The 22,617-nt window shown below is 34.9% G+C and overlaps 5 protein-coding genes across 5 annotated transcripts; 3 read left to right on the top strand and 2 right to left on the bottom strand.

Moving 5' to 3' along the window:
* Nucleotides 1-3,989: 3,989 nt before the first annotated feature.
* Nucleotides 3,990-13,286, top strand: P170DRAFT_473511 (glycoside hydrolase family 1 protein; the record flags this gene model as incomplete). Its single annotated transcript, XM_024853049.1, has 2 exons — nt 3,990-3,996; nt 11,956-13,286. The coding sequence occupies 2 exons, from the start codon at nt 3,990-3,992 to the stop codon at nt 13,284-13,286; spliced, it is 1,338 nt and encodes a 445-aa protein (XP_024705232.1).
* A 477-nt stretch (nt 13,287-13,763) lies between these two features.
* Nucleotides 13,764-16,160, top strand: P170DRAFT_404595 (Zn(II)2Cys6 transcription factor). The gene is made up of 5 exons (XM_024846536.1): nt 13,764-13,893; nt 13,962-14,759; nt 14,812-15,021; nt 15,083-15,228; nt 15,338-16,160. Exons 1-5 carry the CDS (start codon nt 13,783-13,785, stop codon nt 16,065-16,067), a joined length of 1,995 nt encoding a protein of 664 aa, XP_024705231.1. The 5' UTR covers nt 13,764-13,782; the 3' UTR covers nt 16,068-16,160.
* A 460-nt stretch (nt 16,161-16,620) lies between these two features.
* On the top strand, nt 16,621-18,584 carry P170DRAFT_353240 (uncharacterized protein; the record flags this gene model as incomplete). The annotated part of the gene is made up of 3 exons (XM_024843969.1): nt 16,621-16,961; nt 17,047-17,368; nt 17,421-18,584. 3 exons carry the CDS (start codon nt 16,621-16,623, stop codon nt 18,582-18,584), a joined length of 1,827 nt encoding a protein of 608 aa, XP_024705230.1.
* Nucleotides 18,253-19,889, bottom strand: P170DRAFT_380198 (bZIP transcription factor). The gene is made up of 2 exons (XM_024845518.1): nt 19,413-19,889; nt 18,253-19,351 (listed from the first exon to the last, which is right to left on the bottom strand). Exons 1-2 carry the CDS (start codon nt 19,630-19,632, stop codon nt 18,642-18,644), a joined length of 930 nt encoding a protein of 309 aa, XP_024705229.1. The 5' UTR covers nt 19,633-19,889; the 3' UTR covers nt 18,253-18,641.
* Nucleotides 19,890-20,257: 368 nt separating this feature from the next.
* On the bottom strand, nt 20,258-22,485 carry P170DRAFT_508218 (Zn(II)2Cys6 transcription factor; the record flags this gene model as incomplete). The annotated part of the gene is made up of 5 exons (XM_024854543.1): nt 20,258-20,571; nt 20,644-21,182; nt 21,236-21,495; nt 21,543-22,152; nt 22,223-22,485. The coding sequence occupies 5 exons, from the start codon at nt 22,483-22,485 to the stop codon at nt 20,258-20,260; spliced, it is 1,986 nt and encodes a 661-aa protein (XP_024705228.1).
* Between the last annotated feature and the right edge of the window lie 132 nt (nt 22,486-22,617).

Genomic DNA, 22,617 nt, shown 5'->3' with positions numbered 1-22,617 from the left:
ATTTTTATTAATAGTTTATTTTAAAATTCTTAGATATTATATAGCCCCTTATAAACCTAACTAGGAAAGATTAATCTTTCTTTTAGACTCTAGAATATAAAATAAATTTTTAGATTTTAAAAAAGAAATTTATAGTAAAACTAGTACTCCGGCTTTTTAACCTAAAATATATAATAATTATAAAAATAGATTTCTTAGGTTATAATATAGGGGGCATGTTATTATAAATAGATAAAAATAGAGAACTATATTCTTGCGTGTATTTTTTTAAGTAAAATACTTTAGTAAAATATAATTATAAGATTTATAATAAGGAGCTTCTAGCAGTTATATATTATTTTAAAATATAGGATACTGAGTTATGTTCTGTATTAGAATTTAAAATAATAATAGATTATAAGAATTTATAGTATTTTTTTAAATTACATAAATTAACTAAGAGATATGTATAGTAAAGCCTATTTTTAAGTAAATTTAACTTTAAACTAATCTACCAGGAAGAAACTAAGAACTAAAAAATAAATATTTTTTCCTGGCGTGAATAAAATATACTTAATAATTATAACTCTCGGATATCCTCTTATATAATACAGATTTTCTATGAAATACTAGAAAAGTAAAAAAGGCTTAAAGTAAGAATATTTAAAATAATTTTTATATAAACTTTATAAGAGCAAGATCCCTAAAAATTAAAGAATAACTTAATTAATAATTAAGAATAAGTATTTATATAAAACTTTAAATATTAAATCTTATAAGATCTTATACAGTTAGATAGCTATAAATTCCTTTTATAATTAGGCTTTAAGGTTTCCCCTAGTGAGTGTATAACGGATAGAAGGTTTATTTACTTTTAGGGACGCTAGTAAATACTAGATTATAAACTATTTTATACGCGACTTATTTAAGTAAATTATAATCTCTTAATCACGGGGTACTTAGGGCGTAAGCAGATATATCTTAATCTTAGCAGGTAATATTATTAGCTAAATATATTCTATAATATTAGGTAGTTTATATAAAACTATAACACCTGTAGCTGTATAAAACTATAATAAAAACAAAAATATAGTTTACTAAAGTCCCTTCTAGCACCTGACTAATTATAATAAAAGATAATAATAAATTTTATTATTAATTTACCTAAAAATAAGTCTTATATAAACCTCCTGGTAGTTATAGACAAACTTATAAAAGAAATTATATTATATATAATAAAAGAAATTACTTTAGAAATAATAGCATAAGCTTTAATAAAAATAGTCTTTAGATAATATAATCTCCTAAGAATAATTATATCAGATTATGGCATATAATTTACTAGTTATACGTGGAAGAGAGTATATAACTTGTTAAAAATAATAAGAAAACTATTAACTATTTATCACCCCCAGATTAATAAAGCTACTAAGCACGCAAATAGCACTATTAAAGTATATTTATAAACTTATATTAATTATAACTAAAAAAACTGGGTTAATTTATTACTTATAGCTAAATTAATTATTAATAATTATATAAGTATAATTACTAGGTTCTCTCCTTTTTTTTTGAGCCACAGCTATAAATTAAATATAATATATATAAAGACTGCTTAAAGCTCGGACTTTAATATTATAGCTTTAAACCTAATAAAACAAGGAGATACTATTATACAAAAAATCTAGAATATATTAAATAAAGCTTAAACTACTATCATGTATACCTAGCAGAATACAGAGAGACAAGCAAATCAATTTTATTAAATAATATTATTATATAAGATTAATAATAAAGTCTAGTTAAACCTGAAAAATATCAGTACAGAATATCTTAATAAGAAACTAGATTAGAAAAATATAAAATATATAGTTATAAAACTAGTGGGCTTATATACTGTATAACTAGATATACTAAAAAGTATTTACCTAATTTTCTATGTTAATTTACTCCGCCTAATATTAAATAACCTATTTCTATTTTAAGAACAGGATGACCTATAATTATTTATTATTATAATAAATAGCTAAGAGGAATATAAAATTAACAAAATCTTTAATAAATAAAATATATAAAGACAAAAGAAAAACTAATAATAATATCTTATAAAATAGACAGGCTACAGTAAACTAACTTAGGAATCTGTAATAATAATAGATAATACTAAAGCCGCAGCCAGATAATAATACCAAATTATAATTATATTTAATTAATTATTATATAGCTTACAGGTATTAGTTCCCGGACAAAAATATTCTTAATTTTTAATTAACTTAAAAAAAGGGCTTACCCCGCTCTAATAATTACAAAAAAAAAAAAAAAAAAAAAAAGGTAAAAATAATAATATTATTATATAACTTTTAGTTATTATTTAATTTTTTAATAATATTTCTAAAAAAAATAATAATTATTACAAGCTTATATTAGTCCTCCCCCGGAGCATAATAATTATAGCACGCTCTATAATTTTAAAACTTACACCTAGTATAAGCCCTATCCCACTATCCTGGTAATCATACAATATACCAGAATTTTATATAGTTATCATGCAAACAGGCAGTCAACATTACCAGTCTATAAGACAGAATAAAAAAAATATTAATATAAGATAGGTAACTAGTATATAACTACTCTAGTTATTAATATATTATATAATAATTATACTTGTCTCTCTCACCTGCGCAGTAAAAATAGACCTAACCTATATCTTAAACTTATAATAGGGGAACTATTATATATGTTACTAGTCCTTTATATAGTAAAGCTATAATAAGGCCTTATTATCCTGTATAATTAAACAGATAGTGACCTAATAATTAGGTAGGCTAGTATTACTATTATATATAGTTTATTTATAAATAATCTAGAAGAGAGAATTACAGCCAGCAAAATTAATAATAATTATAAATAGATTATAATAGACTAAAATAAAAGTATTACCCTTATAAGCTTCTTTATTAAATATAGTTAAATCAGTGAGAAGGGATTTATATAAGAAGATTAAATATTTTAAATTTAAAAAAAAAAAGAATAATAACCCTAATAAAAAAAAAATAATATAATAAGGGGGGGAGACCCTTTTTATATAAGATATTATGCAGTATATATAATCTTAAGAGACTAGCTTGGCCGCTTCTATAATACCTATTATACAGTTTATATAATAAAGCTTCTCTTAAACAGCCAGTACTACTAGAAAAGACTAACTCGTACGAATAACAGTATTAAAAAAGGGACTACTGTGTTAGGTTTATTTTATACTTACAGGTTAATCTAGCTATCCTATATAAAGACGGTACACCTCACAGTATAAGGATGTTAGGAAAGGAGGAAAAAGGGGCTATTATTATAAGACTGCCCCTAGATATAAAAGCTTTATCTAAGGCACCTTTTAGTGCCTAAGGCCTCGCGGCTATTAGCACTAGCGTATTATATAATAAAAAGATTCGTACGGACGCAAGGAATAGCTCTTCAGCTATTTCTTCTTGTCCAAGGCATGTTTAGAACAGAAGCTTCTTCTTGTCCTGTAACATATATAATAAAAGCTAATTAAGATATTTGAATAAGGTTTTATACAGGGTACTCCACTTTAGTAAATAAGTAGGGGTGTGATTTAATATATATATTACTATATTTAATAATTCTAGCCATAAATATGGTGATAATCCTAAATTAATAAATAAAATTTATATTTTTTATATGATTAAAATATTTAAATATTCTATAAATAGGTTTTGCTCGGGTTGCCTAATCAGGCTAATATTATAAATTACTTTTTTAAATCTTGTGTAATTATAAAAATAAGCTAGATTTTTACCTTAACTTAAATAAAATTATTTAATAGTCACGTGATATTAATATTTAATAAATTAAATTATTTTAATAATTAAAATACTTATGTGATCTTTTAATAAAATTTCTTTAGTTATATAAAACTTTGAATAAGGGTAATATATATAACTAATATATTATTTTTAGTAGATTCCCTAATTTAAATAAATAAGGTCCTAATGAATGGTTCCAAATGGTTTAATCCTTAATTAAATCAGAATTCGAGAAATTTAACATTTTAATATTAATAATTAATAAATCAGATAATAATCTTTAGTTTTTATTAATTTATTATTAATTTTTACTCTGTTAACTATTAAATTAAAATATTTTAGGGCTTTAGAGCTTAGGTGCCCTAATCTTAAATACCATAATTCAGCTATTTTATAAGAGATAACTGGTTTATTTGAATTTTTTATTAAATAAGCCTCTAATTTATTTACTTTAATATTTAGTAATAAATTCAGTAATAAATTTGGATAGTGAATATAATCATTTTCAGGAGTTAATTTAGATAACCATTAAATATAATTATTAATACTTTATTTAATTAAATAAATACCTATAATTTCAAGGACTTCATAAATTAGGCAGTAATTAGGGCTTTTTAGATATATAGCTCTAGAATTAAAATAAATACCTGATTGCCTTACCTTTAAGACAAATAAAATATTAATATAAAATCGTGGAATGTAGGTGTAATAATATAATTTAAATATTATTTTATCTTTATAAGGGTTTAAAGGTTTTAAATTTACTGTTTTAAAATCTTTAATTAATGTCTGCGTATTCCTTATAGAGATTAATATAAGTGATTTATAATAATTATTAAATAAGGATTAATTATTACAGATGTAGATATCTGCTATAATATTAAATACTTAATTAAGACTAATATGTTTTTTAATTAGTCTTATTAAATTTAAAACTATTATAATTAAATCAGTTAAAAATTTATTATTTTAATTTATTACTTAATTTATTAATTTCAAGCAATTTTTTATAGCTTTAAGTATTATACGAAATTTAGGGTTCCTAAAGGCTTTATTAAATTATTAAATAGCCTTAGGATTACGTAACTAATTTTCTGGTTTCTTTAATAAATTATTAATATAAAAATATTAATTAAATTTATATTTATCTTTATTAGGGTCTGATTAACAAGGGTAGTTTTATTTCTTTTTAAGAGTTCTAGGATTAAATTTAAGACTTAGAGTATTTTTTAAGATATTTCCTTTAAAGGTTACCTGAGCAATTCGGCTGGGTTAGTTTAAGTATTTAAATATTAGGAATATTTTTATATAATCTTTAAATTATTTAGTTATATTAAAGAATAATAATATTTTATTATATAATTTAATTTTATTATTTAATTTTTCGCTTTAATAATTTATAAATATTAAATAAGACCCATAAATAGTTTTAATAAAGTTATATTAAACTCGGTGTGGATTATTTACTTTACTTATTTTAAGTAATTTCGCTTTAGTATAGACATTTTCCTATAGTAAAATATATAAATTAATTAAATATTTATTTTGTAGATTTTTAAGTATATAATATTACTTAATAATATTATATTTTCTTGATTTATTAGTAGAAGCTAGTTTTATTTAAAAGATCTATAGTATATAATATAGGGTTTCTTTGTTAGATACTAAAACCTTATTAGCTAATAATATTAAGTTCTTAATTAAAAGTAGAATTAGGGCTAAGCTCTTATCTATGTAATAGTATTTTTAAAGTACTAATTTATAATTATATAAAAGGTTTTAATAAAGTGCTTAATTATTTTAGGTTAAATTAATAATTAATCTAATATTCTTATTAAGGTTACATAGTTCCGGGTGACTAGGCTGTACAGGTTAATTAGATATAGTTATATAATTAGGATTAATAAATTCCTAAACATATTTACTTTTAATAATTATTTTAATTATATTAAACCAGTGTATCCAGTCATGTGACTAGTTTAATTAAAAATTAAGCTTTATATTTATATTAGTAAGCTTAAATAATTAATAAAATAATTTAAATTATTTAATTTTTGTTTTACCTTACTTTTATCTTACTTTCACTATATAAATCAATAGTAAAAGTGAAAGTTTAATAAAATAAAAATAAATTAAGTAAGTAAAGGTTAATTAAATTAGACAGGTAAATAATTTACTGTAATAGTGAATAAACAGGTAATTAATTAATTTATATATGTGTAAATTTAATTAATAAATTAATAAGATAATTTAAATTAATCAAATATTTTAGATAAATGAAATAAAACATTTAAAGTAAGTATACAGGTTAAATAAATTAAATTAATATAAATAGTAAATAGTTCACTGCAGTAGTGAGTAATTAAATAATTAATTCATATATAGGTTAAATTTAATTAAATAAACAAATAATTAATTCAGATATAGGTGTGAATTTAATTAAATATATATAAATTTAATTAAACAGGTAAATAATTAATTCACGTGTATATATAAATAATAAAAATAAAGGGCTAGATCGGGCTCATAATTATTAAATGGGGTAGGTAGATTATATAGGTTAAATAAAAATTTTAAATAGTTAAATAAAATAAAGGAAATTAATCAGTTATATAAAATAAATAATTTACTTGGACTACCTAGATCTAAAATAAATAGACCAGAGGTCTTACCATTCGTTATATATATAAATAGGTAAAATTAATTAAATAAATAAACAAAACTTAATTAAATGAATTAAGTGGGTAAATTAACTTAATAAAAAGAATAAATTAATGTAGGTTATTAACTATATATTTATAGATTATTAAATAAGGGCTAATTTAATCTAGCCTTAAGTAAATATTATAAATATAAAATTATTAAATCCTTCTAGGCCTTTACCTGTAAGTTATATTATTAATTTAGGCCTTTAAGATTAATCTCATAGATTTCTATTAGATTAATATTTAATTATTTAAATAATTAAATAATTAAGATTTTATAATTAGAATAATCAGAATAATCGAGATTTAACACATAAAGTATAATAAAATTATTTAAATAATATCAGAATAACCAGAATAGTAATATTTACTTTATAGTTTATAAAATAAATAGGCGAAATATTCTAGACCCTTTATATTAATTATCTGAACAAAGCTATTAATTATAGTGGTTAAAATAAACTTTTAATTTCTTAGATAGGAAATTTATTAAATTATGTTTTCTGACTTCTATAGGATTCTAGGGACTGGTGGTTTTCTAAATAGAAAGGTAAGCTAGTTTAAAATAAGAAATTCTTTAAAATTTTTTTTTTCATTTTCTACTTATATTGAGCTCAGTTTTACCTTACTTTTCCTATATAATTTAGTGGTGGAAGTAAGAGTTCAATAAAGTGAGAGTAAAGTCGTAGTGAATTTTGAATAATTTTGGTTGTGGGGCTAGATCAGGTGATGTCAGGTGACCTCATTTGACACTGATATAATAATTTTTAATTATAATTTTTTAAAGAACTTTATTATTTATAAGAATCTTATTATTATTATTACTAACCATGTGTTTTACACAAAAGACTACAATAATTTATTAATTAATTTTATTAAGCTAGGATCTATTACTTACTGTCAAATGGGGTCACCTGACATCACCTGATTCATCAGAATCACCTGATCTAACCCCACAACCGAAATTATTCAAAATTTACTACAACTTTACTGTCACTTCATTGAACTCTCACTTCCACCACCAAATTGTATGGGAAAAGTGAGGTGAAACTGAGCTCAATATGAGCGGAAAATAAAAAAGAAAAATTTCTGAAGAATTTCCTATTTTAGACTAGCTTACCTTCCTCTTTAGGAAATTACCAGTCGCTAAAATCCTATAGAAGTCAGAAAACATAAGTCGATAAATTTCTTATTTAGGAAATTAAAAGTTTATTTCAACCACTGCGATCAATGGCTTTGTTCAGATGATCAATATAAAGGGTCCAGAATATCTCGCCTATTCATTTTATAAGCCATAAAGTGAATATTACTACCCTGGTCATTCTGATATCATTTAAATGATTTCATTATGATTTATATGTTGAATCTTGATTATTCTAATTATTCTGATCATGAAATCCTGATCATTTAATCATTTAAATAATTAAATATTGATCTAATGATAATCTATGAGGTTGATCTTAAAGGCCTAGATTAATAATATAACTCACAGGTAAAGGCCTAGAAGGATTTAATGATTTCATGTTTATAATATTTGCTTAGGGCCAAATTAAATTAGCCCTGATTTTATTGTTTATAAATATGCAGTCAATGACCTGCATTAATTCATTCTTTTTAACAAGTTGATTTTACCGTTTCAATTTAACAAGTTGATTTCATCTATTCAATTTACTCATTAATTCATTCATTCATTAATCAATTTCACCTATCTACATGCATAGTGAATGGTAGGACCTCTGGTCTATCATCAGATCTAGGTGGTCCAGGTGAACTGTTTACTTCATCTGACTGATCGATTTCCTTTATTCTATCTAGTCATTTGAAATTTCTATTCAACCCACGTGACCTACCTACCCCATCTGATAGTTATAAGCCCAGATTAGCATTTCATCTGACACTTACTTTAATAATATTATAATTTTTCGTGTTTAGTTTGTATCTTTACTTATTTATAATCTTATCTTAATTTTTTAACTTACTAATCTTAGTATCTCTATAAACTTTTGTACTAATAGAATTATTAAATTTACTGTTTAAAATAAAATAAAAGTATATATTAATTAAATAAATAAATACTACTATCTCTGTACTACTATAAGATTAGATCTTTCTTTAATTATTATTATTTTATTAGTAAATTCAATAAATATCTCTCTTATTCTAATAAAGATTATTTACCATCAGATAACATATATCTTAGAGAAAAAGGTCTATTTATCTATTTACTATTTTTAAAGAGTTAAACTTAAAAAGGGATCTTTAAAAAATATAATCTCTATATTTAAAAAAAATACTTACTTATTTTTTTAGTAATATTCTAAAAAAATCTTCTTCTCTTTTAATAATATTATTTATTTTAATATCTGTGGCCTTATTTCTATATAAGATTATTATAAAAAGCAATACTTTATAATTTTTATAAATAAATTTATATAATTTTATTAAATCTTTATCCTAAAGAATTACTTTAAATTACTTAATAAATTTATTATACTTAAAAAGTTTCTTAATACTTAATTTAATATTAAAATAAAAAAGATTTATAGGAATAATACTAGAAAATATAAACCTCTTATTTAATATTTTCAAAATTAAGGCTAGATCTGGGATCCTTCTCCTACCTATTTTTTATATTTAAATTTAATTACAGAGATTAAAAACAAATATTTTATTAAATTACTTATTTTTATAATAATTAAGAATTATCTCTCTAAGTTTTTATAGGAGGATCTTATTATTATAATTATATATATTTAAAATTATTTTTATTATAATATAATTAATATATTTTCTTATAAGGTATTATACAGTAAACTTCCTAATACTTTTTATTAAAAGATACTTAGTTATAAATACTAGTATCTTATTCTAAAGAAACAACACGATAAGCTTAATATTTATATAAAAAAGATTATTTTATTAGATATAATAAGAGTCTTTATAAAATTTATAATATTAAAAAAAAGCAGATTATTCTCTGCCGGGATATATAATTTTAGAAAATCTTTAATATAAATAATATTAATTTTATTTATAATCTTAATTTTATTTTCTTAAATAATTTAAAATAAACCTTTATCCTTACTAAGTTTATTTATATATATAATAATTTAAATATTATAATTAGGAGGTCATTCTTACTGTTTTACTTTAATTTACTTATTTTAAATAATTTAACTCTTATTTTCTTTTAAATAACAAAATAGAATTATACTAGGGTCCTGCCTTTAATCCCTACACCTAATCCTAAGATTATTAATCTTCTTAATATAGCTAAGAATATTCCTAATATCTAAGATAATAATTATAAATTTTATTAATTTAATAATAATAATCTATTTATTTTAAAATATTACGTAAGAAGGATTAATCCTAATCTTCTTATTTATTATTTTTTTATATTAAAAAACCTTCCTAATGCTTAATTAAATCTCTATAATCTAATATTATTAAGTTCTATAATTAAGATCCTAATCTTACTTAATATTTATTAAAATCTTTTATTACTAACCTCTACCCTAAAATAATTAACTAGATACTTAATAATATTAAAACTCTTATTCTTAAATTTATTTTTATATCTGATTATTATCTATCTAATCTAAATGATAATAAATTTAAGCTATAATTCTACTAAGAAGTAATCTCCTGCCGAAATACAGAGAAATAAAGAGAAATTATATATTTAAAAATAAAATAATATTTTAGAAATAGAATATTTAAGATAATTAATTAAGAAAAAAAAATAAGACTTTTACTTTTTTACTAAATATTTAAAATTAAATATAATAAATACTTTAAAGCATACTTAGTAGTGAAAGGATTTTGCTAATATACTAGTTATAATTTTAATAAGATCTATACCGCTATTATTAAACCTATATTATTTAAGATTTTTATTATTATTATTATATAATTCCTCTGGTATCTTTATTATTTAAATATAATTATTATTTTTCTTTATATTAATTTTAAAATATTAATATTTATTAATCTCCCGGGGGGCTATATATAAGATAATAAATATAATTTACTTATAAAAATAATATGTAATCTTAAATAATTATCCTAAAAATAATATAATCTTTTTTCTGGAATCTTACAGGGTACTAGCTTTATTTATATTTATATAGATTATTCTATATTTATCTGTAATTATTTTTATATATTAATTTATATTAATAATATCTTTATCCTCGGAAAGGACCTCACGGAGATTAAATCTTTTAAAAAAAATTTACTAAAATATTTAAAATTATTAATAATAGTCTGGTAAAACATTTCCTTAGCATAAATATTATTTATTATAATAATAAAATTATTTTATTTTAAAAAGACTATATTTTTAATTTTTTATATTATTTTAATCTTGCCTTTTATAATCTGGTGTTTATTTTTTATAATAAAAAGATTATACTAACTCTCTCTAATATCAACATGGAATATATTAAAATAAAGTTATTTTAAGCTATAATTAGTTATTTTATATAGATTATGATTAGTACTCGCCTTAATATTATATTTATTATAATTAAACTCGCCTGATTCGCTCGGAACCCTAGTAAAATATATTTTATTATTATTAATTATATTTACTGTTATCTCTCTGTAACTATTAATTATATTTTATTTTTTAATAAAAAGAGCGGAGGCCTATAAGGGTTCTGTAATATTAATTAAATAAGCCTTTATTCTAATATATTAAAATTTATATCTAAATATATATCTATTCTTACCAAAATACCTATTTTATAATCTTTTAAAAAATAGGTAATTATATTTCTTTTTTTTATTAAATCTAAGTATATCTTTTAATCCCACGTAGTTCAGGAACTTATTTAAATTTTTTTTTTTTCTAAAATAAATATTTATTACTATAATATTACTAATATCTTTATTCCTATTTTTATAATAATTTATATAAATAATCAGGGTACTATTACTCTTATAAAGAACCCTGAATTTCATACCTGCTTAAAGTATATTAATATTTAATATTATTTTTTATGTAAATAAGTTTAATCTAGTATTATTAAATTTTTTTATATAAAAACTAATTATTAGGCCGCTAATAGCCTTATAAAACTATTATTAAAAATAATTTTTTATTAATTCAGAGAAATAATTAGCCTTTATCAAATTATTTATTAAATTTTATATTTAAAAGTTGCTTTTTCTACTTGTTTAATTATCTTTTATATATTATTTTCTATAATAATTATTTTATTAATTTTTATTATAAATTTTAATATCTTATTTCCTATTTTGGCAATCACTCGGACTTTATTACTCTGAGTATAGGGGGTATTAAGTATACTTAGTACTCCTCCCTCGCTTCCATTGTCTAATATAGCTTAGTACCGCCTATAGTGGCTTCTTTATAGCTAGGGACATCTCGTTCTTGCAGATAGGAATACACACACTTCATCGCTAGCACGCTCACACAGCCCAGGTGGAAGGAGCCGTGGCACTTGAGGGCAGAAGCCCTAGCATCCAGGAAAAGTTGGTCAACTCTACTCAGCCCAAGAACTACGTAACCAACGAAAACTACTACTTGTACAAGCAAGACATTGAGCGACTGGCTGCGATGGGAGTCAAATACTACAGCCTTTCGATCTCGTGGTCCCGAATCCTACCTGTCGTCCTGCCCGGGTCGCCAGTCAACGAACAGGGCATTGCGCATTACAATGATTTGATCACTGCCGTCCTTGATGCTGGAATGCAGCCAATTGTCACTTTACTTCACTTTGACACCCCCTGGCTGTTTGTCTCCACAGATGACAACTTCACTGCGCATCCTGAGATCGGTGCCTACAATGGCGGCTACTACAATGAGACTTTTGTCGACGCCTACGTCAACTACGCGAAGATTGTTCTCTCCCATTTCGCTGACCGAGTCCCCATTTGGATCACCTTCACTGAGCCGTATTTATATTCGTTCAATTTCGAGGGCGCCAACAACGTGGTGCATGCGCACGCACAAGTTTACCATTTCTATCACGACGAGTTGAACGCAACCGGGAAGATGGCGATCAAGCTTAACGATAACTTCGGAGTTCCTCGTAACCCTAGTGATGCAGACGATGTGCAGGCCGCGAATCGATTCCAGGAGATTCAACTAGGATTATTTGCCTACCCTATCTATCTCGGCCAACAGTACCCAGATTCTGTTCTTAGCACACTACCAGGCGCCAAGGGGCTCGATGAACACGATCTCTCGTACATAGCCAACACGTCGGACTTCTTCGCTATCGACGCATACACGGCTATTGTTGTTTCCTCACCACCGGGCGGAATCGACGCTTGTGTCGCCGATCACTCTGCGAACAACACGCTCTGGCCTCTCTGCGTGAACCAGAGAGAGCAGAATGCGTTCGGATGGAATATAGGGTATCGATCGCAGACCTACACGTACATTACCCCGACGTATCTGAGAGAGTTCCTCAATTATCTGTGGAACACGTTCCGGCATCCGATCGTTGTGTCTGAGTTTGGGTTTCCCGTCTTTGCTGAAGCCGAGAAGGACCTGGCAGATCAGAGGTTTGACACCCCGCGGAGTATTTATTACCTCTCCTTTTTGTCGGAAATCCTGAAGGCGATTCACGAGGATGGTGTCAGTGTAGTTGGGGCTTTGGCTTGGTCGTGGGCGGATAATTGGGAGTTTGGCGATTATGATCAACAGTTTGGGATGCAGGTGGTCAATCGGACGACCCGGGAGCGATTCTTTAAGAAAAGCTTCTTTGATGTCATTGACTTTGTGAGCGCTCGGATGGGATAGATATGATCATAGTCTATGTGTACATTTGTTCTATATTTGCGAAGAGGTCGACCGGGTTGGTGGAAGTATCGAGATGTCTTGGGATTAAAGTACGATATTCAATAGGCTCCGATACTCATACCGTTTTTAGGTGGTAGTCCTTAGGTACTGCCATTTATACAGGGCCTTGACGATTCGGAGCAATCGTACATATCAGTGAGTTTTAAGCATTCTATCGTATCACTATGGACGCGATTGGAATTTATTCAAGTTATCAAAGATAATATACAATCTCCGGGGTGATAGGATGAGCAGATTTCGAGATAGTGAATGAGTGGTGGCAATTCACACTAGGTTAATAATGTTTATAAGAATTCCCTACCATGGATTACGCGGTCGAAAGGTTGTTGTGGGAGAAACCCCGAGGATTTTCCGAAGCGAGGATCCCCACGAAAACACCGAGATTCGAGCACGTCATGCTCGTCTCTAACCTTGACATTTTGACTACGAAACCACCATGGCCCAGAATACAAGCCCTCAGCCCCCAATATTGCAGAAAAACACCGGAAGGCCTCGTGGAAAGTACACGACCAAAGCATGCGAAGAATGCAGACGCAGGCGAGCTAAGGTACCCCTTTCACCAAATGCACCCATTTCCGATTTCTCAGCGCCCTTGTATTGATGGTCACTCCTTAGTGTGACGGCAAAAAGCCATCCTGCTCGAGGTGCCTCCAGTGGCAGATTTCATGCGCATACTCAGACGCAGATACTAGCCGGAAACCGGCATCGAAGAAGTATGTGCTTGAGTTACGGCAGAGGATTGAATCACTAGAACAACTTCTAAAGAAGCATGGGATCGATCCTCAAGAATCGACAGAGCCCAAGTGGTGGTCATCGTCCTCCTTGTCTGGTCCGACGGGAGGTGAAGCAAGAGACCCTACAGTCGAGGAACTAACGGAGAGTTGGGGAAAGCTTGCGCTTGATGAGTCTCTTAATTTCGACCGAGATGGCGAAATGAGATACTTCGGGCGAACAAGCGGAAGGCTGGAGTTTCCGCCTTCGTCCGATACTCTGCAGACAGAAGTCTCTGCTTCGATCGTTGCTCCGGTCGCTGCTCTGGACTGGGAATCAGAAAGTGTTTATCACCTCTATGACCGCGTGGTGATCGAGGTCGGAGTTTCAAAGTCCATACAAGAGGAACTACTCAACCTCTACTTTACCTGGGAGAACCCGTGGTTTGCGGTTGTCGATGAAATGCTCTATTACGAAGGCATCAACTCTGGCAGTCAGTACTGCAGTCCATTGCTTCACTATTGCATCCTGGCTGTCGGCTCGCTGTACTCGCATAAAATCGACGTTCGATCCGACCCAAATGATCCCAAGACAGCAGGTGACATATTCGTGGCCAAGGCGAAGGGCTATTTGTACAAAAGCATAGAAAGCCCCAGTCTGACAACAGTTCAAGCAGTGACTATCATTGGGACATATTATATTGTGCGTTACTATTCTACTCTGCTGATCTATACATCTACTCACCTATCCCCAGGCAATAGGAGGCGATGCGTCATGCTGGCTACACCATGGAATGGCAAACCGGCTTGTCCTGGATTTGGGACTAAACCTTGATCCTGCGGGATTTGAAGAGACCAAGACGCTATCTCATCGGGAGATTCAGCTTCGGCGACAAATATATTGGGCTCTATACTGTCATGACAAGTGGTCGTCGTCGTATACGGGCAGAGTTTGCTCGATGCTGGTATGTGCATTTGTCATTGAACTTTGAAGCCATGATTCCTAGATGTCCTAATCATCTGCAGGATTCGCAAGGCGCTGTCAGGGTACCGGAAGATGATGAGAATGAAGAATCATCACCCGCGGAAACTTCAACCCAACGAGCATTTCGACCGCTACAAAGGGCTATGGCTGGTATTTGCCTGATTCAGGAGAAGATGATACTCTCATTGTAAGTCACATTCACGGATATGGATGCTAGTTCAATCGGCTATTTTTATCGGTACACGAAGAACTGCAGTCCTACACCCAATATCGGAATAAAGCACTAACAAACCCAGATGGGCACCTAAGCCCCTTCTGAATGCAAAGCAGCGCCCGGCATTTCTAAAATCATGTCTCCTAGACTTGCGATCATGGCTTTATGACCTGCCCACGGAACTGAGGATTGATCGTCCCAACAGCATCCCTCAGGCTTACACTCTGCATATGATCTACTATACCGCCAGAATCCTCCTAGCAGAGCCATACAGCAAAACACCACAATCAAAAGAAGATGATTCACAAACACCGAACGAAACCGCCAACCTAGCCCTGGATGTCTGCCGAGAGTCCGCACGCGCAATATGCCTGGTAGCTCAGAAGTATCGACAGATCTTTGGTAGTTTCGAGCGCAGCCCTATTTCAGCAACACATTGCACTCTGTCCGCGGCTCTGGTCCTTCTGCGTGAGACTGAGATGCTCAGCACTGCTTCTCATAAGGCGAAGCTGAATATTTGCGTTACAGTGCTGGATGAGCTATCCAAAACATGGCATCCGGCACGAGCGATTGGCAGGAGCGTTCGGAAGCTCTGTTTCATGGCGACCTCTGATGTGATTTTTGCTTCTGAGGATAACTATGAAATAGCATTGGATCAAGAGTTCCCGGATATATTTGCGGAAATCGAGTCGTCGTTACAGTTCGAGCAACAGACCTCAGATTTGAACGAAGATCCTTCCATTTTGGACATCTTGCCGTTCAATTATGAGTTCTTTGACATGATGAATCAGGTGGTGTGGGATCAGATTTGAGAGGGTTCGGAACTTCGGTTCATGAAGGGAAGTAATGTTACAATATATCGTCATGTTTATTATATCTAGAAAATCAACCAAGCACCTCTCCATGATAAAGCATATTAAGTCTTCTCAAAAAGGGTAAATTTTAGTCGGTAGAGCATAATTCCAAGTGTATGTACTCCAACATGAGGTTGTTGTAGAAAGCATAGTGAATCCTCTTATCGTTGGCCAAAGTCTTGGCACTGACTAAGCACAGTGATGTCACCTGACCGACCCACTGCAGCTCCGAAGAACCAAAGAAAGCGAGTCGAAAGAACAAAACACCCAGAATCACTCCTTTGGTCTCGAGGCCATTCAACTGTTCGCGTCGGCGGAATCTCCTTTGTCCTCGACCGCCCTCTTCCATCCGACCTTCTTTGTCACCACAATGCGAAACCTACGTTGAATTGTCCCTTTGCGCACCGCGCGACCTGCACCTCAGACAGCGACACCCGACTGTCCACTCACCCATTCGATCGTCACTCCCTAACCTCCCGAGTCGCATACCTCCCTGCGGTCGATCGTCACAATGTCTGGACCAGGCAGTAATGTCCTACAACAATTCATGGGGGCGATTGCCGAGCTGGTGAAGAACCGCGATGGCGCCAAGCTACAGGATTTCCTGCAGCTCGAACCCCCGCTGAACGAAGTCTACCAACAGATGGTGGCGGAGCTGCGATATGACTACCCCGATACACCGGAGAAGAATAAGGAACTCCTGCGCCGATGCGAACAACTCGTCCCGCGCTCGAAGAACAGTAGCTCGTGGTCTGCTTTTCCGGCTTTCATGAGGCTCTATTTCGCCTTTCTGCGCGACGTCTATGTCGAGAACCTTTTGGAGACTTATGAGCAGCTGAAGGCATTGTTGAAGTAAGTACACTGTTCTACTGTGGATGCCCACTGTTTAGTATACATTGGTGGTTCGATGCGAGGATAGAGCTGACTCGACTTCTAGTCAGTGCGTTCTAGCGCTCGGTGATAGCCAATTTGGCATCATCATGCTACCTACCGTTCTTTACCTCTCGAAAGTGCTGGCAAAGCTGGCCATGGGCTTGGATGGTCGGCCGGCTTTGGTGGCGCGTTTACAACAGATGGACGGCAATTCAAACGCAGACGAAAGTGCCGAGAAGGTCACCTTTGTCGAAAAGGCAGCAAATGTTGTTCGGGAGGCGTTCATTAAGTGTCTTACAGACCGCAGCGGAACCCTGGGGAAGGCCGAGGGGAAAAGAGTGGGGATTTACCTCATGGCCAACTTGTGTTTGAAACTGCTGTTCCAGGTAAGCTCAGACTTTTTCATCTTGCTCCAGCGGCGGACTAATGGCCGTTTAGTGCGGCAAACTCCGAAATGCAGAGACCATGTTCTCCAGTATCACTGCGCAATCTCCGCCCTTGAAATATTTCCCGGCTTCGCAAAGAGTAACCTATCTGTATTATCTCGGACGTTACCTGTTCTCCAACAACCTCTTTTATCCCGCTCAACTGGCCCTGCAGGCGGCTTACGACCAATGCCATCGCCAGGCTATGAAACAAAAGCGCAGCATACTCACCTATCTTATTCCGTGCAATATCATCATGGGACGATTTCCATCATCGGTCTTGTTACAGCGACCGGAAGCAGAGACGCTAGCCGACAAATTTATTCCATTGTGTCGATTAATTGCTAGGGGAGACTACATCGAATTCCGCGAGTACCTCGCCATAGACTCTCCCAAATCCGAATGGTTTGCTAGCAAGGGGATCTTGCTAGCTTTGCGAAATCGCTGCGAAATCCTGGTATGGCGGTCTCTGGCGCGCAAAGTATTTGTTCACGGCGGCTTCCATGGCGAGCCACAAGGATCGACCCAGCGCGGACCACCCCCGTATCTCTACATAAACAAACTAGAGACAGCAGTGCGATGGATCCAGTCGGAACATGGGAACTCGGCCGATGCCCAGGCCGGAAGCAACATGGCTGGATCGCAGCTTATTTACAAGGAAACTGACCCCGATTTCGAATATGTCGACAGGCCATTTCCAGCCGATTTGACTGTGAATCGGGAGCAGGTCTTGAACAAATACAACGATTACCTCACTGCGAACACCTTTTTCGATAAGTTCGGGAATTTAGAGAACAACATGGCTTGCTCTGCTATTGATCTCGAGCCACCAACGAATCGGTACCGAGACTACGAATTAGATCCATATGCTGTTGATCCCAGTGAAATTGATCCCGACCAGCCGACACCCATGCTGCGGGAGCTCGAATCCATATTTGCTTCGCTTCTGACCCAAAATCTGATGGGAGGTTATCTGACGCATCGAAATCCTCGGTTCGTCGTTCCTGGAGCCCGAATCCGTGGGTTGTTGCCTACCGGATTTCCCAATGTTTGGCAAACCATCTCAACACGGGAGGGTTATACCGATAGCGTTCCCGGCTGGGTACAGCAGGATCGCGATGGAGGTGGTGGAGGGCGAGTAATCCATTTGAAAAGTGCACGACCTGTTGGAAAGTAATTCGTTCAATTGCCGGGCAAGATTTCTGTGGATCGAGGATGACCGCTATTCTTCTCCCTAACTCGTTATTACAAGAGCCTTCTCACCTCGTACCCGTCTCCACCGGTTCGATGACTCCTGAATCTCTGAACATCCGTCTATCACCCAGCCCCATTTCCTCACGAAAGCTTCCGTCACCTCCCAGTTTCTTGGGTCCCACGGACTCCCCCAGATTAAAACCGCGGTCTCCGTGTTTTGAATATCCCAGAACGCCATCAGATCGTGGCAGAGCTCTTCGTCATCGAAGTCGTCCTGGGCCGTGATAAGATTGTCTCGCATCCGCGGGAAGGGAAATACATCGAACCAGGGATGATGGGGCTTTGTTCGCTGCAACGCCGTTGGGCGGAGACTGGGGGGGATTGTACCCTCTGACAAGCTTGGACCCGCCATACTGAAGATAGAAATGGAGTCGTCATCCGCCACCCACGCCATGGTCATTCCTACCGCGACTATGTTGTCCTTCATAGCGCGTTTCATGTTTAGCTTGCTCAGCGTGGCCAGGTCGTCTAGATTCGGCGTTCCGAGTCGGTGGTTCCTCAACGTCCGGCGCTGAAACTCTAGCATCAGCTCCTCCACGTTATCCGGGGCCATCCTGCAGTCCACTTTCGGGATCTGCACAACCGTCATGGGGGTTGCAGCTGACGAGACAGATCCATGTCCTGTTCCTTGTGGAGAGTCGCTTCTGGCACTTGCCGCAGTCGGGTCCTTGCTTCTCTTTCTTCGATTTCCTGTACATAGTCTATTTAGCATATACCACAACCAAGCATCAATATCCTTGCGGTCACCTACTCAACGCCCGCTGATTCAGCCTGTTTTGCAACTTCCTTCGCTCTTTCGGATCAACCACTCCCGTCCAGTCATCCTGCGGTCCGCACCCTTGTGCCTGCGAGCGCATCTGCACCACCGCTATGCGCCCCTTGCTCGTCTCATCCTCTCTAGCGATCTCTGAGTCCCACTCCCGATGGGACTCGGAAGATGCATGCGCACTGTCACTGTCAGCAGCCGACATGATACTTTCAATCGTCGGTTAAGTCAATCAATCCACTCCAGTAGTACACCCATCCATCACCCTATGTATAGTCTCATGCAATCTGCTTATATGTCTCCGCTGCCTAAGAGTGCGTGTCCGCGTCGTGCGTAATCTGCTTCCCTTGTTCTTGGCCTGGGGCATCGCTTTCCCTCCTCATTGGACGGTGCAGATAGCCAGTTGCGCTAACGCGACTTGCTGATGCTGCCTAGTGGAGATAGGGGTTCTTCTCCGACGAGCTTATTTCAGGTAGTCTGGATCTATTTCGGTGGGAGGGTATTGGCTCGGTAGTTAATATTCAGGACCGAGATTGCGTGGCGTTGTCGGCTTGGCTAGGCGTGGCTGTGGCTGTGTTTCCTTGGCTCGAGAATTGATTCCTCCGGAGTGGGATTAGTATTCTCTGTGTGGAGTTTGTGGAGTTGTTTGTTTTATTTCGGTGTGCTGTGCGATTGGGCGTTCGATTTGGATTTCTTATGGGTCTACTAGATTTACAGAGTCTTATCTATATGCATTCCAGCCATTCAGCGTGCTATATACTAGTTTATATCTAGCAAACCAACTCCCTACTACATTTCTATTTCCATGTACATATCCATCTCAATAAACCCTACTCCCAAAACCCCCTCAACTGATCCGCAATACAAACCGTCTGTCTCCCAGTCGTGCGCTGGCACGTCTCAATCAACTCCAGCGTGCACTCTCGCTCCAGGATCCCGTCTGTTACCAACCCCGCGACATACAGACATTGCGTAGAGATGAGCCCCCACGCCTGATTGATCTGCGAGTTGGCAACCATGAAGATCTCGCGCCGAGAGCTTTCTAGTTCACGGCGGGTAAGGAATGGGTCGTCGTCGTTTCTGAGGGTGGGCGTGCGTAGTAAGAGGAGGATTTTTGAGGCGTGGTGTAGTTGGTGGGAGACTGCTGTTGTTTGAGTCAGAGAGTAGGTGGGTTTTGGGTTGAGTTGTACAGAGGAGGGAAATGTAGGGAACGTACCACTTTCCGGATACGCGAACCAGAGAGCTGGGAACTGGTTGATCTTGTGTCCTGCATCTGCACCAGTACCTGTCTGTCCCTGGTCCTGTCTTAAGCATATCCTCATCGAAGCAGGCAGCCTTCTCTCCCAATCCGCCAACGCATCCTGTAACTCCCTTGCCCTATTCCTCTGCCTTGCATCCCACTCCTCCCGCGTCATAGTATCGCCATCAACATCGGCTTCAGACCCAGGAGCCCTATACCTCGCAACGTAGAACGAAACCGCTTGTCCAAAAATAAACAGCACGCGATTCGCAACATCCCGCATCGATATCCCCTCAAACCCACCCTCCATGTCTCCTGGTCTCCAGTACCTCTCGTCGAGGAACATCCTCCGCCCGGACTGAAACGCCACCCATACTTCGTGCCGGTACCAGGTCCAATACGTTGCGCCGCGGATGCCATCTTCGTCGCCGGTGATACGGTGCGAGCGGATCAGACTCGCTACGCCTTTGAGGTGCGAGCCGAAGCTGTCCCCGGCGACGTCGAGGATTTCGTACCTAGCAATGCGCTTAGCGTTGGCTTAAGCAGAGGGACAGGGATAAGGACATACGTCGAGAGAATGATACTCGATGCGAGGAGCTCGTCGCTACCTGAGTATCCTGGTTCGATGAGGAAGTGGCTCATTTCGCGGAGGGCCTGCTGGTAGTAGAAGACCGGGGATGTGGCCAGGGTGAGAGAGCCTGTGTATTGTGGTGCGCGGGTCATTTGTTTAGCGGACGCGGCGAGACAGGCGTGGAGGAGCATCGGGCAGTGGAGGGCCAGAGACGGGACTTTGTTGTAGAAGGGCTGGTCGTGCGAGAAGGAGTCGATCTGGCGGTGTTAGTTGACTGGGTGTCTGGGATCGGGATGTGATGTACCCATTTTGAGACGCGCTCGACGTAGTTGCGGAAGACGATGACTTCTGTTGGCGAGAGCTGGATGGGATCGGTTACGTAGAATGGTCGTTGCGTGGGATGCTCGTCGATGGGTACTTCAAGGTGTTGATGTGTTGTTGGTGTATTTGTAGAGGAGTTGGCTTGGCTGGATGGATGCGAGCGGCCGGGGAATTTGGTATGGAGAATAGCACAGAGGTTCGGTGCAGGTGATGGTTCAAGGGAATGTATTTCATTGTGGGCTGTAGCTCGCTCAGAACGAGCTGTATGTGTGTAGCTGGGTTCGTTTTGCTCTCCAGTTAACTGAGCAGGATTCTGATTTGTTAGTGCCTCAGGCGGGATACCCGATACTCGAGGCCTGATGTTGGATGGCGAACTCGCTGTATCTGTTACAACTTGAGTGTTGTCGCTGCCAATCGATGAGGCAGCTTGAGCCAGTGGTTCGACATGCCCCTGATCCACAGGCCCATGCCCTTGATCGGTAGAAGTCTCGCGTGGCTTGTCACGATAATTACAAGGACGACCCTTCTTCGCACAATTTCGACATACCGGCCGCCGTTCATCACACTTGACACGCCGAGATCGACACGTGATGCTAGTGAAGTGAGTAGGATTCTTCGCAGGCTAAGCACTGATCTAAACAGATGCTCGGTGAGGACACTAACCAACCAGTCGTGACTCTGAGTCTTCGCCCGGACTGTCTGGGGCGCATTGCCGCGGAGGTGTGCATATAGGCAAACCTCGATGCGAGCTGGGCCCAAGTCCCGTCTAGAGTAGCGAGAGTCCAGTCATTGAAGTGGATCCCAGCTAAACAACTACCAGGAGAATTCGCCGAAGTGCTGCAGACGAGGATTTTGAGAAGCGAGAACGGGGTAGGCACTGACCAATGGGGAGTCTTAACGAGGTTTAAACTATACCATGACGTCATGAGTATCTGCTGATTGATTCAAACCAGGATACTTTTGTTTCTCATTTTTCTTTCTTTTTCTTTCCCCTTCTTGCCTGAATTCGAAGTCCTGTTATTGGGTAAAGCCAGGGCAATTTATTATACGCTTGCATC

This window comes from Aspergillus steynii, assembly GCF_002849105.1.
Source record: "Aspergillus steynii IBT 23096 chromosome Unknown P170scaffold_3, whole genome shotgun sequence".
Taxonomy (NCBI): domain Eukaryota; kingdom Fungi; phylum Ascomycota; class Eurotiomycetes; order Eurotiales; family Aspergillaceae; genus Aspergillus; species Aspergillus steynii.
The sequence above is the reverse complement of the archived record's forward strand: the minus strand, read 5'-3'. Positions and strand labels throughout refer to the sequence as shown.